This window comes from Rhamphochromis longiceps, linkage group LG23 (assembly GCF_057381845.1).
Source record: "Rhamphochromis longiceps isolate RC_006_pf linkage group LG23, R_longiceps_female_GT1.1, whole genome shotgun sequence".
NCBI classification, from domain to species: Eukaryota; Metazoa; Chordata; class Actinopteri; order Cichliformes; family Cichlidae; genus Rhamphochromis; species Rhamphochromis longiceps.
This window is the reverse complement of record NC_140578.1, coordinates 19,649,260-19,665,986: the sequence shown is the minus strand read 5'-3', so window position 1 is coordinate 19,665,986 and position 16,727 is coordinate 19,649,260. Positions and strand designations below refer to the sequence as shown.

Here is a 16,727-nt window from a genome sequence, read left to right as displayed (position 1 = left end):
GCCAAAGAAACACATCCGGTGCACGCGTGCGTAGAAGTGGGGTTTATTTTCGTCGGTGATCCAGGTGAGTGGAACAGGTGTGGCTCAAAGGTCATTATTTGTGCTTAAGAATAGAGTTTATCCTCGTTTTACCTCCTCAGCAGGTTCACTCCTGAACAAGTTGAGAAACTTTATTTATTTAATATGATTGTATTTAATTCTATAAAGAGTTAGAGAGCAAAAATCATGATTAGGACAAAATTGTATCAATTAACTAAAATCCAAAATCTGATATTGATAATTACTTTAAAGAAAAAATGTTAACAATTAAAAAAAATTATTAGCTTAAACTGTTTGTAATTTAATATTACAATTAATGTTTAAATACTGATATGAATACTGATATGAGGCATTTTCAGTTATTTAAAATATATATTTAAATACATTTTAGTACATTGATAAAGGTGCAGGATGTTCCATCTTAAATATTTGTTATAAAATATTATATTGTTAATTAGAATTTTTTTTAAGCCAAAATAAAACACACAGGGCTGGTGTTGGTTTCCAACATTTATCAGATTGATTACACCATTAATCAATAAAGAGCTGGGGTGCAGTGAAGTGACACAGATCCTGTAAGCCTGTCCAGTAATCTCCCTGCTCTCTCTCCTGGATTTCAGTAGCTGGATTAACAGGCTTCAGGCCAGAGCAGCACAGAGAGCAAAGAGACGCTCGAAATACAGAAAACACAAACAATACCAGCAGTGAATGTGGAAGAGCTGGAGGCCGGACTTTGTGTGGACTTCGGATGGATCTGCGGGGGGTGGAGAAAGGTCGACAGTCAGGCCTGTTCCTTGGAGGCTCCTCGGCTCCTGCTGGCCTCCTCTATGGCCGTCTGGTTGCCAAATGCTGGAAATGAGCCGCTGTGTTTCTTGTTTCTTCATTGAAATAATTTATTGTAGCTTTTAACAAAGTGTGCTTGTAGCTTTTTCACGATTTACACCACAGTTTTATCAGGAAACAGTCTGTTTGTTGCTGCTGTAGTGTTCTGCACCACAAGGGTAAACATACATATCCTCGTAATGGATCCTGACAGAGAAGAAGCTGAAGTATTTTCGGACCCCGAGGACCCATTTGCTCTAACAGCAGAGGATAAGGAACAGGAGGAGGATGAGGAGGAAGAGGATGATGATGAGGAAGATGCCAGGATTTTCAACGCTTGGATGCAGCGGTACCGGGGAGGGGAACAGCAGAGTAAAGTAGGAGAGGAAGAAGATGAAGATGACGAGTCAGAGGGAGGAAGACTTAAAAGCAGAAGCAGCCCAGAGCCTCCGGCAGCGGTAAAGTCGGGCCGCCGAGCATCACTGCCATGTCCGGTAAGAACACCAGTAACTGTACAACTCCAGACCAACTGTAAAGTGCAGTAGTGTGTGGTCAAAGGGAGGGGTAGTCATTAATGCTTGCCTTCTTTGATATGCTGAGCCATAATCAAGATTCAAATGTTGTTGTGGACAAGTCGTCAATCACAGGAACTTAAGCACAAGAAGTTCTTCAAATACTTAAAAATTGGAAACATTCCTTAGTGATACAGTCCTAAGCTCAAGAGCAGACAGTAATAGGTTGTTTGTTGAGATTTTGTTCATTTTGTCAAGTGCTGTCTTCAAGGTCAAGAAAAAGTTCATTTCCTTTATCATTCAGGAAGAGTCATTTAGTCCAGACGGTCATGGCCATCTGGCTGTGTGGATACTCGGTCTAATTGGGATACAGTGGTCAGTCGCTCCTTTTAACTTGTGCATGACCTGCTTCCCGTCTTGCCATGATGGGGAAGGTAATGAGAATTGAATTCATGCATTGCAATATCTTGTCCACAGGCATTTGGGAATTTGGGAAATTCTTGGAGCCAAAGAGTTTTTTTGATGCAGTCTTTGGTCTTGCTTTCAAAGATAAGATATAGTGCTCAGGCTACCAGAAGAAGTTCAGTCTGAAAACTGGTGTGGGCATCTGATGCTCCTGGTGGCAGTCCCAGAGCACACTGGGTAAGAACAACTTGGGATGATATCTGGCAAACATTACTTAAGCCTTAGCTTCCCAGCTGAGGTCTATTTTTTGATGTATTCAGACTGTATCCAGAATCCATAGAGCTACTATCAGAGTACCTGGCAGGAACCTAATAATTAATCTAATTTGCCTCCAACTTGAACAAATCCTTAGCCTGCTACCAGAAAAACCCAACAGACAAGCATGGAGACCTTTCATGTCCATCCCACAAGGTAAACACAGCCATTTACTTTTCTGCACCACTATATAATTTACCCTGAAAAATACAACAATCACATATCACAAGAAAAATAACTGGAAGAGAGCATCATAGGACTCTGGAATTGAAAATGTGCCGGGCTTGCTCTTAGATTCCAGTGGATGGCAACCGATGATGCATTAAGAATGTCTGCCCTTTAACCAGTGTGGTAATTTAACTGTGGTTACATTGTCTGTGCTTTTTTTGGGTTAATGTCACAAACAACTTCTAGAAATTTGTAATCCAGTGCAAGATAACCCTACTCATGTTGTTGGAATATCGTGAAACGTGTGTCTTGATGTATCATCATGTATCTCAATAATTTTTAGAGAGATAAATTTTGCCAGTAATCAAAGTGACTTCATCCTTCTCTTGGAGGGACCGTGAGTTCACAATAATGTGTTGTAATGGGTTCCGACTATGGATTAGGTGTGAGCTGCTGCCCAAAGTGAAGGAGTTTATATCAGGGTTTGTTTACAAGTCAGGGAAGAGAGGAGCACGTGATTGACAGTCAGATTGGTGCAGTGTCTGCACTGAGGTGGCACTGTATTTGTCTGTTGCAGTTAAAAAAGAGTTAAAAGAATCAGATCTCACATAGAAGCAGAAGATACGAGTTCCCTTTGATGGCTGTGGTCTCCCTTTGAGACAGGGGATCAGAGCAGAGCTGCTACTCCTGCACACTGAAAGAAGCCAGTTGAGGTAGTTTGGACATCGAGTTATGATGCATCCTGGACGCCTCATAGGTGAGGGGATTCAGGTATTTGCAACCAGAAGAAAGAAGTTGGAGATGGTCTGTCCTCGAGTTGTCTTGGATTCACCTTGCTCCCCCCTCAGAGGTCCTGGAGGAGGTGGCTAGCGAGTAGGAGACTGATGGATATCTTGTTTCAAGACTTTATCATCTAGCTCTTTCCTTTTTTCATAACATTGTAGTGAAGGATGATCAGGAGAAAATGGTGCCCGTTTTAATGCAGTTACCATTACAAACCAGTTGTATCAGTTTATATCAGTCATACTTTCAGTCTTCAGGGTGTTCACAGCTCATGAACACTCTGTCATCCATAAACCAATGTCTTGTTTACTGTTTTCTAAGCTTCAGCCTTGCAGTTTGGTTATAGGGGAAGTAAAGACTCCCAGAGGTGCTAATGGAGCTTTTAGGTACATGTTCTTGTTTGTTTTTTGTTAATGGGATAACTGGATCAGTGAGTCTTTTGTTTGTTCAAGACTTTTTTTAACGGCAGAAAAAAATTAGAAACAAAGAAATAAACTGTGTGAAAGAAGGAAGGCAAATATTTACAGAGAGTAATGAGTTAAATGTTTATTATAAGCAGTCCACTGACATTTCAGTTTTTTAAATCATCCTTCAGTTTTGTATAGTGAGTATTGACTTTAATGTGTACTTTTTAACTTTATTAGTCATATTTTTCTCCTTAATTTGCTTTATGATCTTATATACTATATTTGCAGTTCGTATTCAGCATTTTGTGCCTGTAAATTACTTCGAATTGCATTTAGCGTTTATGCTCCCTGCATCAAGTTTGATTGATTAATTGATCTTTTGTCTTCAGTCCACTCTGTCGGCCATGCAGCTGTCTCGTCTCCACTCGTCCACTCAGGCTCCGGTGACGGCGAGGGTTTTGTTGCGTCGCTCTTCCTCCCGCCGCCTTCTTCCATCACCTATGGAGGCCGCTGTGCCCACCTCAGAGCGCAGGCAATCTCTCATAACCACAATCCCCGAGGTTGTGCCACCTGAGAGGCGGGGACAGTTCAGAAGACGTAACGTCATGTCGCTGGTGTGTAGACGCACTTCCCGATTTTTATAAGACAAAATTAAATTGTGTTTTTAGGCTCTTTGTGACTTTAATTGTTTGTGTGTTCCAGAGCGATGCTTATAGTGTGTGTCTGATCTGTCATAACGACTTAAATAACGGCACTGGCGGCACCAGAGAGCTACAGTGCACACACACCTTCCACAAAGAGGTAGCACATACCAGCAACAACATCAACACATAAACCTTTTCTTGCGTTAAAAGTTGGGCAACTATAGACGGGTCACAAGTAAACTCAGCACAGACAGATGGACCCTGGAGGGTTATAGAGGTCCAATGAAGGCCCTGTCTAAGGTGGATGACACTGAAGAGGTCAAGTAGATGACTGCAGACACTCATACAATGACAGAGTCACTAAAATAGGTTTAAAACAAGTTTGATTTCCCCCTTTTTAAGATTTTGTAAGAAATGAAAGACATGTTAGTCCAGTCTTCCTCTGAGACATTTTAGGCCATTCATTAGTGAGAAAAAGATGCAACCACTACAAAGACATCTTTTTGACTCAATGGTCTTGTTCCTCTACATGCTGGTGCTCCAGGACTCCATGATGGTAACGTACTCTCTCATGCCTTCTCTCTCCTCAGTGTATCGAGGAGTGGTTGTGGAGGAAACAGTGCTGTCCAACATGTCACGTTCAGGTGTCCATGCCACAGCCATCTTACTGGAGCTCCAGCAGGGTCATAATCCCCTAACATCACCAAGAAAAATGTCAGTTAAACTGGACTTTATTGGATAACCGCTTTATTAGAGCCCAGTGAATTTATCATTGTCTTTCAGAATATTATCAGAAGAGGAGCCTGACTTTTGACGCAAAACGTTATTTAATAGATTAAAAGACAAAAAGATTAGCACTCAGTATTTATATAAGGAAACATCCTCTGTCTTTTATTTGTCTCCATTTTGAGCCACACTGGCTTCAACAACCAGGTTATCCTGAGAATAAGGGAGTGTATTCCCTGTTTTAACACCCATATCGTCTCAGTGTGATACAAATAAGTCATATAGTAAAGGACCAGCGCTGAAGCTGGAGAACAACCAAAATAACCTCATGTATGTTTTTTTCTTTTTGTCTTCTTTTTATGGCAACTTTAACAGTAATCAGTAATGACTTTAAAATAAAATGTAATTGTGTCCGAGGAGAAAAATATGGTGCAGACATAACAAATTCTCAGTCTTAGAAAAAGTTTGGGTTTTTTTTATTTCTAAAATTAATTATAGTTTCTTCTGCTAGTCTGTTATGCTCGGTTTTTATTTGTTTTTTTCTTGTTCTATATTTTATCATTTCATTTGTCTTTTGGTGTGAATATTCCTATATTTTATTTGCGGATAATCACTCAGTTATCTCTGTAATCAATTTTGAACGAGCTCTACCAATAAATGAACTGAAGGAAACAGCGCCTCCTTTGTGTGCATTGTGGCCAGGGGCGGTACTGCAGGCGGAAGTGCTGCACCTGTTGATGTGCTCTTCTCTTCGGTGTAACTTCACCGCCCCAAAACACCTGAAACTTCCAGCGCTTGGGAAGCTTCTGGAAATTTTAGAAGCGTTTTATCGCCTTTATTGAAGAACAAAAGGAGTTCATGGATAAATTGAAGAAGGTTTTGAGCGGGCAGGATGATGGGAACGCAGATGGGAGCGGCATACTGGAGGTGATGTTGTTTTTAGCCGGTTAGCTGGTTTCGCTAAATTAACCTGTTAAAACGGACGTAGTGCCAGAATCTGCAGATATAACTCAGCCAGGTGTGAACTCACAGACTTCAAAATGGTACTTTTAGATCCAGTGTGACTTGGACCTCCAGGGGAAAACATTATGTGTGATGTTCATCCAGAGTAAACCTTCGTAAAAGCGCTTTTAGAAAGTAACACGCTGCAGAACATGGCTGAGAAGTGAACCGATTTTAATTTTCCTTCAATGTCCCGGTTATTCTCAGATAGATATCATTACATGGATAATATATATAACGAAGAGGAACCTATAGTGTTTAATTCGGCATACTTGGTGTTATAAGATAAAAGCAAATGTTCATGTAAAGTATAGTTAATTCAGGCGAAACTACTGCTTCTTTCTGTTTAACCTCTGCACAAATCATAAAACTGCACTAGAAGTAAGGCAATAAAGTTACTTTTGATAGTTAATAACTTTGACAGTTGTAACTTAAGGAAGTCAATGCATTAATAACTTCCACATTTGAAATACTTAGAGGCTCGCAAATGTGCATTTCGGGGCGGGATTGTGTTTTTATTATCATCAAATTGACATCTGTTGGATAGACTACCACTGCTGTCATGAACCAGGGCTGTCACACTCATTTTAACTGTTAGGCCACATAAGCTCAAATACAACAGACCTCCCTCATTAAAGAGTATATGGAAGTTTCTGCTCACGCTCACATGAACCATAACCAGGATTTAAAAAATCTCTAACCTTAAATTAGAGTAAAACACCTGTCACCTCATCCACCTGACGGCCTGAGAATTAAAACAGCTCAGTTTCCCACACTCTATTGTCTATTGTCAATATATGCAGCTGTTTAAAGTGTCACATTTTCCCACACCCTCCCCACTTAATCATCTTTTAAATTAATAGTTGAAAGGATTAGTGAAGAGTCACTTTCCCTTTTCAGACTCAGCAAAGGTGGAAAAACTGAGATTTTAAACCCAGGTACTAAAGGTGGGAATCAACAGGAATCCTGCGATACAATATTATTGCAATTTTTTTAAGATTTGTGATTCGCTGAATAATTAAGTAACAGGTAAAATTTGTCTGTTTTATCCAATAAGGCAATGTTATTTTACCTCAGTTGTTTTTTTTAGTGGTGGTTTTGTGGTTTGAACTTGCCAAACATTTCCATCAAGCATCGCCACAAAATGAACAAAAGTGCTTTTTATTGAAAAGCTGGAGTGATGAATGAGCGTCCAGTGGGTCGAATCGGACGCTTTGGTGCCGTGTTAGACTCGCCTGCACTAAACAAGTGCTAAAACCGTTTAAATTTGGTTAACTGAAGAAGAGTAAATGTTAGTTGAACAATGTTTCTGAGATATTACACTTTAATGTCACAATAGTAACAGCTGTTATTAGTCTTCATTCACTTTAAAGCTTTTAGTTACTTGCCTTTGACACAAAGAAGAATAACCTAAAGACTCTTAATGTCAATTTCATGAATTCTGAGTCAATATACAATCTTCAATTTAAACTCCTTTAATACTAAAGTCACCAACTAAAAAATAAACATCAATAGCAAACATTTAGTCTGTGAGATCATCATGATGCTAATGACGACAAATTCTGTGCAGAGAGCCAATCAGGCATCGACGCTGTCCTGGGGGACACGGGTGAAGGGTTTCCTGATCTGCTTCGTTTTAGGAGTCGTGTGCTCCATCCTGGTGAGTAAAAGACACTCCTGGACTGTGTTTACTGTTTCTATGACAAAAGATTTGCTGTGGTGACTTCCTGTTTTCCTTTATCAGGGTACCTGCTTGTTGTGGGTCCCTGGCTTTGGTCTCGCTGTGTTCGCTGTCCTCTACAGTCTGGGAAACATCTGCGCTCTGTCCAGGTAATAAGCAGACCTAACCTGATACTACATTACCCATCATCACTGAGGGCCGGTATTGACTTCAGTGTTTTTATGAAGGGAAACGTCGTCCTCTAGTGGTAGAAATCAGAGCTTTGACTGACGAAATCTTTTTCTTTTTCAGCACCATGTTCCTGATGGGTCCGTGCCGGCAGCTGAAGACCATGTGGGCTAAAGAGCGAGTGCTCGCCACCGTCATCATGCTGGTGAGAACAAATAACTTTTCATTATTGTCTGTAAGTTTCTCAGTCATCCAGATCAAGGTAGTCTAAGGAGCTTGAAAAGAAAGCTACTGGACTCACTTAAGCTTCGTGTAGATTTCACCTCTCATCCAAGAAGCTTCTTCAGCTCTTGGATGAAAGTTGAGACATCTTCACGAAGCTTAAAGAAGTCCAGATGTTCATTATTCTGTCCTCATGTTGATTTAATTAGAGCAATTTCTCAAATACACAGTGATGGAAGAAACTGAACACACAAACAGCAGGGGTCCAGCTAGGATTGTCACGATGGTAGGATTTCAAGCCCGATACTGATTCTTGGCGCTATAGATGAACTGGTCCCCAGTCAGTGCCGAGGTTGTGGGAAGTCCAGTCTAGTTTTTGTTCAGGAGTATTTTAGAACACAGTGAAATCAGTCAACAAAACCAATCAAAAATAAACACCATTAAAACAATGATAAATAAAAACCTGACCAGTGTGACTAATGTGAGAGGTAGAGGGCATAAAAACAGGTTAATAATCCTCTCTGTATAACTTTTACATTTCAGTCTTTTTTTTTTATCCACATTTGCATTTACCTTATTTATGTGTGTCTAAGGTTTCTAGTGGGTCTGTAGTGTAGTAGTTTACATATACAGGTAGTTCAATTGTGGGCTGAGAGGCATATCCCATAAGGTTTATTCAGTAAATCAAACATGTGGATCTACCTGCTGTGAATCTGGGAGCAGCTTAAAGTAGCTTTCATCTGTTTTTTGTTTTTTTGGGGTTTTTTTTGCATTTGTGTTGCGTTGGCAAATTTAACTGTGGATGAAATCTAGTTTAAAGTGTCTAATCTCTGTATCCAGGTTAAGGCTGAAGATGAAGTTACAGCTGAAGATGATGAAGATCAATTCAATCTTTTAATCACGGAGTGAATCATTTTTGCTTTGTCAATGTTAATAAAGCGGATTTCTCTCATAATTTGTCCAAACATGCTCCAAAAACTGAGTTTACAGGAATTTACAGGAAAAGCCACGTGACGTCCTGATGAACGACAGGTAGCTGAAACTCACCTGTAAGCTCCACCTGAGTGAAACTGTCTCTCTCTGCAGGTGTGTCTGGTGCTGACGCTCTGTGCTGCGTTCTGGGTGAGAAACAAACTGCGATGAAACGTTTGGATGCAGCGAGTCGTGTTGTGTTGTTTTTGTGTTTGATTCGTGTTGTTGTGTCTCTGCAGTGGAAGAACAACGGCCTCGCTCTGCTCTTCTGTATCCTGCAGTTTCTGGCCTTCACCTGGTAGAAAACACACACACACACACACACACACACACACACACACACGTGTTACTGTTTGTTACCTCTCTGACTGCTGCTGCTGTATCCCACAGGTACGGCCTCTCATACATCCCATTCGCCAGGTAAGACAAACACACCTGATCTCACTAGTGTGCGTTTCCTCGGGAGATAAAAACATGATGGCGACGGGCGGTTTGGTTTTAGTCTTGCTTGTTCGAAGGCATAAAAAAAGTATTAACCTTTAAAGTGAATAACTTGTACTACATGCACATGTGCTGCTGTGAAATTTCTGATTGTAGAAATGTTTCCTAGCAAGTTTTTTACAGTAGCTGACCTTTCTGCGGAAAGATCTTTGATATATAGACCCTTTGTTAACGTGATAGGCTTTGATTTGACTGTAATTTCCCATCATAAGCACGAGGTTGGTTAAAAGATAGTTTTTAATTTAACTTTCTGCTCTTACTGAGCATTCAAAGCACCGGACACTTATATGTTGATAATAGCCATGATAATATTTCAGGTTCAGATTACTGTGTTTGTGCCTGCACATACACTTTGTCTGCAGTAGGTGAGTCATCCATTTTCAAACGACAGATAAGCATAACATAATGAAGAAGAATGAATAATAAATAATCCACACTCTATCATGAAGTGTATAAAAGCTGTAATTTGTTCCTCTGATTCACGGCTACCGAAACAAAGTTGTTTTTATGCCGTGTTACTCTGAACTTTATAAACCTTATGAAACTCCCTGTACAAAGTCATACAGTGAAGCAGAAGTAGTGAAACGAGAGAACTGCGATGCAAACTCAAAATGGAGACCATTCCCCTTAAAAGTAAAAGTTGCAATTAAGACATTTGGAAAAGTACAACTTTTGCTTTGAAACTGAAGATGTAGATGGCTCACTTTCAATCTTTCATTTGCACTGGCGCTGGCATGCAAGGTAGAGCTACCACTTGGAAGGTTGGTAGTTCGATTTCTGGCTGCTCCAGTCTGCATGCCAAAGGATCCTTGGGCAAGATACTGTGTATAAATGTGTGTCTCAATGGGTAATTTATACAAGTTGTATAAAATGATTTCAAAGCTCAAGCAGATTAGAAAAGCGATTTATAAGAACCAGTCCATTTACCATGCAAGCTGTGGGCAATTGCAGCAATATGCTAGCAATCAAAGCAACCATATTGAGGTTTTTAATGCCAGAAATGTCTGCATGTCAGACATTTCAAGCCTGCTTGGCTGAGGCCTTAGTTTAAAAACTCAAGACCTGCACACAATATTTCTATTCATGTCAAATTATTCTAAAAAAATATCTGATTAAAATATGTTGCTGAAGTCAAACACGAACCCATTTTTCCTCCAACTGTTAGAAAGTTAAGTTCTGTCACAGAGGCAGGATATTACTCTTGTATGTGGTGTATAAGCAAACTGCATGGTGTCAAACACATGTTCAGTTTGCCTGAAAATTCAGGACTTCACCAGATTTTCAAGGAATTTTGTAAGTGCAGGTCCATGAGATTTGTTTTTTCTCATGGAGCAAAAGACCTTTTCCATAAAGTTCTGATCAACGTTAAAATCCTGATCCAGGGTGAAGCGAGGTTGTTTGCAACCATTTGGTTCTGTATGTCAGGTTCGTATTTAAAATTTCAGTTTTCATGCTCGCTATTAAGTAAATGCAGGTCATATTTATGTGCAGCCTGTACCCTGTTTAAAAACAATGTTTCCTTTCTGTATACTCGACTTAACAGTGGTAATTACCCATGTTTTTTTTTTTTTTTTGTTAAGCTAGATTTAAACCCACTTGCAATTATCATGTCTCTAACAAAATGCAGCATGGGGCAAATTGAATTAGCAAGGTTAATCCAAACCGTTTCTACAAGCCTCTTTAATGCTTTCCTCCCCTCTACCCTTAAATATGCATTTTGATATACTGCATCTCAGTATATCTCAAAGATGTGGTTTGATAACTGTTCTGGCTTTTTCCAAACACAGCTTCATAGATAGTTAAGCTTCTCTATGCATCACTAATGTCTGATGCACACACAGTCATTTTGTTTTGTACGCAAGGCTGAAATGCGGGGTTATGGCAGAAACTACTTAGTTCAGAAAACTGCATCAAGGGTTAATTACCCCTATTCAGCCTTTTTAACCATAAGCCTGGTGGCGGGCCATTTTACATAAATAAGTAGTTGTAAGTGGAAACACAGCAAAATAAGATTTTGTAGTCATCTGTAATTTGATCTACAAGGAAGCATGTGTGGAGGGAAAAAGTAGTGTCCCCTGGATAGAGCTTTGTGGAACTCCAGATTTGTTTTCACAGCCAGTACCATTCATGTTAGATCATGTTACCATTTCTGTTATAGATAAAAGAAACACTACAGCTATGACTAACACTAATGGAGCCATAAAGTATTCCTGTGTGAAACTCTGTCATTATAGCTGCTGACAGAACCTGATCATTTAAGCACTGAAGCAAAATAAAGTGGAGTTTTTCTGGACTTTTTTCAGCGTAGTTTTGTTCATTTGTGTTTATCTGCAATGCTTTTATGTGTCATTTTTTTTCTCCTTCTTTCATTTTCAGAGATGCCATCATAAAATTATTCTCACTATGCATCTAGGAAGCCCCGCCCTGTTCTCCCACCCCTCTGAGTCACTACCTGTCTGACCAATCAGGACACAGGATACTTAATGGTGGTAGTGGTGCGTTTATGTTAGGCTTTTGTTAACAGTTTATAATGCAGCTGGAGAGTTCATAGTGCCTGAATTCCTTTAATTGGTTTCTATTTATTTTCAGCAGTAAAGAAACAGTTTATTTCAGCATCTGATGCAGCTGTATGCAGATCTAAGTGTTCACTCACTGAACTATTCTCTTAAGTGAATAATTATCAAACTGTTTTGGTAGAGCTGGACGTCTGGGTTTGAGATCAAAATGTGACAGTTTAACTTTGTTTAGTAAATTAGTCAACAGAAATCAATGATTTTAATCATCAGCAAAATATTTGAGTAAATCTTTTTAAGCTGAAATATGAGAAAAATCACCTAAACATGATTAAAACTTTAATAATCTTTGCTTTTGGGGGGATATTATGTAGATAATCATATTACTAATAATTCAAACAATCAAAACAGGCAGTAAACCCCTTATAAATCTTTTATTCTAATATAGAGTAAAGGACGTATACCAAATGCAGAGGCCAGGGTTTGAGTCTGACCTGCTCTCCTGGCAATAAAGACTTGAAGACAAAAATAAATGTTTATTTAAAAAAATAAAAACTCAAGAAGAAACACTCAGTATTTTCTTACATGAGTTTAAAATTCAGTGAAGCAGCTGCATTAGCATGTGAGATAAACCAGGTCCCACGAGTTTCTCTTCTCATTTTAATATTGATTTGAAGTGTTACTGATGTTCGCATCTTCCTGTTTTGTTTTTTGTCCTAAAATTTCAATTTTCCTGAAGTTGTTATCACAGCACTTTCCAACTCAGTATCTGTGGCAAGAAGTCATTACATACATTTGAACAAATTAACATTTCAGGTGCAGTATGGGTTTGTTGATTCAGCTCATCTGATTCCCATCTTAAGTTTTCCATTCACAAAAAGACCATTGCCAGATATTTAGTTTGACTTTCTACTGCCAAGTCTCCAGGGGGCGATGCAGATTTGATTTTTTTTTTTTTGTTTTGATTGTTTTTGGCTTCTGTTGCAAGACAGAAACAAACTCTGGTCTGTGGAAGCTCGTTTTCATAACTGCAAAAAAAAAGAACCCATCACAGGCAGCTCTAAGTTATTATTTCAAAATCTAGAATTGCATATTTTTAAATTTCAACTTCTTAATGAGCTGAAATTTTGACTTGCAATTAATTTTCAATTCATTAATAAAGTCTTTTTCAGTGGTGAAAACAAGCTTCCATAGTGGCCACAACTGCGTTCAGGAGCATCAAATGTTAGGTACTCGTTGCTGTTTCCAGCACAGCTGCACATAAACGGATCAGCGTTCTGTCGCCACACGGTGTGCGCTCACTTTTTCTTTTGATCATTTTACTTTTTAAATGGATGTTTTGCCTTAAAAGTCAAAGTGTTTTCTTCTTTACTGTAATTTGTATATTTAATTTTTTGCAGGATTACATGATTTTAATACCAAATCTTGGTCATAGAGTTTCACGTGTTAGAACAAACTTTTTCTCAGGTGAAAAAAAACCCATAATCTCTTTTGTTTCGTCTCACTTTGAACTTGGTTATCTGCTTCTTTTTAAATTGGTTTGCACATTTTTCCTCATCCAAGAGTCAATGTTTTCATATTTATCCTCTAGACTTTATTTAAGGAGCTGCTTTCTTCGTCTGGGCCCGGAGTTCGCAGATATTTAACTGAAACAGTCTATAAACAGCAGTCCAACATTTCATTTTATTTCAGTATGGACGAGTAAACAATGCTTTCATTGAAAAAGAGTTAAAATGACTTAAATCCACTCTCCATTAAGTTTTTCCAGATGTGTTTTAGTTTCATTGAGATTTGGAACAGCTGTTTTTGGGTTTATCAACCCTTCAGAATTTAGTTTTCCTCATTTGCGTTGCCTTACAGACGGTCATTTAGTACTTTTAACCACACTACAGAGCTGTGACTGAAATTTAGATGCTGGACGCTGCTTTTAAAACTGGTCATGGATTTCATGGTCCTCTCCTGCTTTCCTTTATTTTCTGTTCCATGACAGCGTCAGACCCTCATAATAAATATGGCTGAGGTTTCAAATAATAACATAGACCTATGTAAAAGTAAAGACTTTGACAGCTATGAATACTTTGTTTTCTAACAGTACAGCTGTGGATGTTTCCTCTTCAGGTTTGGTTTGAACTGAATCATGCAGATCTACTTAAGTAGAGTCCCCGATTAAATATAGGAATAGAGCAGAACAGGTCACCTTTATTTAACTTGCATTTTCACTTTTAAAGGTTGTGAGGTTAAAATATTTTTAGCCAAAATGTTTTAGTGCAACTTTAACTCTTTTAAAACTGTATTTGTTTTGTCTGTCTGCAGTGTTAAACTGTGAAATTGTTACTGATTTTATTTCAATAAATGCTTCTGTATTTAAGAAACTGCTTACGTGAATATCATTCAGCTCAACACAAAAACTTCCCTTCATGAACTTGCGCGTGTGCGTGCATGTGCGTTCTCTCCTTACCTGCCTCCCTGTTTTATGCCAGTTAAGTCTCTAAAGCCTGTAATCTCCACCCGTCACTGCCTGCTGATTAAAACACGCACACACTCCCTTTTTAAGGCTCCATGCACTGTCCAGATATCGGATGTCTTTCCAGATGTTCCCCACTTGGATCTGACCTATTCTCCATTACATGCTGCTCTCAACAGCTTCTGGTGTTTTTCTTCAACACTGTCATATGACATTTAAACGTGCGCCAGGGAGGCGATTGGTCCAGTGACGCCTGTTTCGTTTTAGGTGATTAATTGGTTGATTAAATGGACGGCTGATGTCACGTTCAGGAAACTGTTCAGAGAATATTCCAACCCCCTTTTCTGTGCATTTCATGATGAATAAATAAAGTTAACGTTCTTCTCAAATGGCTTCTTTCAACACAAAGGAGTAGCTGCTTTACTACCAGCATTTTTCAATTAATCCTGTGATAAAAGTACCAGCCCTCATAAGTTATTCAGCAGTGTTGTTCATGCCAGTTGGCACTGTGCTCACCTCAAAGTTGTTACTGCATCGTAAGTGGACTAGTTCTTGTATCTACCTGAGCAAAAAGTGCCTTTAACAACCTCACATTGTCTAATTAACACAAGCACTTTACCATATGTCTCAACTGTGTTCTCTATCTAACAATAACAGTCCAATGAACACATCAGGAGCATTCATGCCACAGGATACTTTGGCTACTAGACTGGAGCAGCCATACTAATACTAGATTATCAAGATCATCAATTAACCAAGTATCAAACCAAAGTTTCACCAATCTAGGAGCCCATCAGCTGTATTCACCTGTAGAAGCCACAGGTGAATACAAACCATGGGTGGTTTAGCTAGCAGCTATCTGAGTCCTTGCTTTTTATTCAACATCCATTGTTAATGAATGTATGTAAATGAAATCAAGCCAGTAGAAACTTTTGCTTTCTACATAAGCAGAATAAAATGTGACTTGTTAATAGAACTCCAACTCCAAACAGAAACCAGAGCTTCCAGTATCAGAGCTCACGTTCTGGACATGCAGAGACATCATTTTCATAAAGAGCGATCTGTTTGCAAGGTTCATGAATGGACTTCAGACAGCTTCTAGATAAGTAAGTAGCTACATTTTTTAGTCTGAATATTTTTGTGAGTGAGAGATTTCTGTTTTCCGTAAATGTGCAAAGAAATCAGTCAAGGCCTAGACATAAAGGCCTATAGATTGGAAGGTGATTGCCTGTTAACTATACTGTGTATACTCTGATCGACGAGAAAGTGGTTTTTGGCTGTCGTTAAGTGAAAATGGTTGCAGAAAACATGTATGGTGTTGCAGCACAGACCTTGTGATTGCTTTGGTCACAGTTTGCCACAGTTCCCCGTGGAAGATGCCAATTTGTCTGCAAACACTAACGAACCACAGAGCCATAGATCAAAAACAGCAAGTTTGCCTGTCAAAATAAAAGTTGCCTGTTTTGAATTGTGTTGCTTGTCAGCAGTAAGACACAGTGTTGAAGATAAACAGTCTCCATTTTCAGTTTGTTACACTTTTTTTTTTTATGTTTTCCTACCGCACGGCTAGTAGTCGGCTGGTGTTTGCAGATAAATCGACATCATCCATGCAAACTGTTTCAACCTCCAGCAACCACTCACTAACCAGTCAGGTAATATGCATGTTTAACTGGGGAATGGTGGTTGCAAGGGGGTCAGCCACTGGTCTCTGACTGAGGCCTTAAATGGAGATGTATGAAAAAAACATGCATATGCCTGCTGTGGTGAGCCCGTGGGGCAACCAGCCAACAGTAACTTTTATTAACACTGTAAATAAGACAAGGCTGAACTTTAGACCGTTGAAAACCCAAACAGCCAAACATTCCTATATGGTCCGTACTTGGTGATGGTGGGAAGGCAGAACTCCCTTATAAAAGGAAGAGACCTCTACGGGAACCAGGCTGAGAGAGGGGCAACCATATAATTTATTCACGCTTGATTTGTTCTCCTCAAACTTCAAATCTGCTCTAAAGTTGCTCTAAATAAAGGTGCTGCTCTCACAGCTTCAACAAACTACAAGGCCGGTGTTTCAACTTTATTCACTTTCTCCTGCTTTGCTGTTGTTTTCTGCTCTTTCTCATCCACTTCTAGGTGTTTATAAAAATCGTAACATGGAGGTTGGTTGCCATTTTACATCCACCTGTTCCTGCATTAGTTTGCAGATTAGATTAAAGATTTGTGCTCGTTTTTAGATTCGTCATTGTGCTCGTCCCTTTTATGTTTGCTATTTTTTAACACTCCCTCTTCCTCACTTTTACTGAAAGCAGTTTTTATAATTCAAAGGACAGTTAAACACTCTGTGGATTAAGTGTGAGTGGCCGAGTGAGGTAAATCGTCCGTGTGT

The 16,727-nt window shown here is 39.2% G+C and overlaps 2 protein-coding genes across 2 annotated transcripts; both read left to right on the top strand.

Moving 5' to 3' along the window:
* The first annotated feature begins 22 nt into the window (after nt 1-22).
* LOC146641779 (uncharacterized) lies at nt 23-5,461 on the top strand. The gene is made up of 5 exons (XM_085398547.1): nt 23-64; nt 660-1,355; nt 3,841-4,065; nt 4,154-4,252; nt 4,686-5,461. Exons 2-5 carry the CDS (start codon nt 1,062-1,064, stop codon nt 4,791-4,793), a joined length of 726 nt encoding a protein of 241 aa, XP_085254673.1. The 5' UTR covers nt 23-64; nt 660-1,061; the 3' UTR covers nt 4,794-5,461.
* A 70-nt stretch (nt 5,462-5,531) lies between these two features.
* sft2d2b (SFT2 domain containing 2b) lies at nt 5,532-13,699 on the top strand. Its single transcript, XM_085398807.1, has 8 exons — nt 5,532-5,748; nt 7,394-7,483; nt 7,568-7,653; nt 7,796-7,877; nt 8,981-9,016; nt 9,106-9,164; nt 9,257-9,286; nt 11,744-13,699. The coding sequence occupies exons 1-8, from the start codon at nt 5,680-5,682 to the stop codon at nt 11,778-11,780; spliced, it is 489 nt and encodes a 162-aa protein (XP_085254933.1). The 5' UTR covers nt 5,532-5,679; the 3' UTR covers nt 11,781-13,699.
* The last annotated feature ends 3,028 nt before the right edge of the window (nt 13,700-16,727 follow it).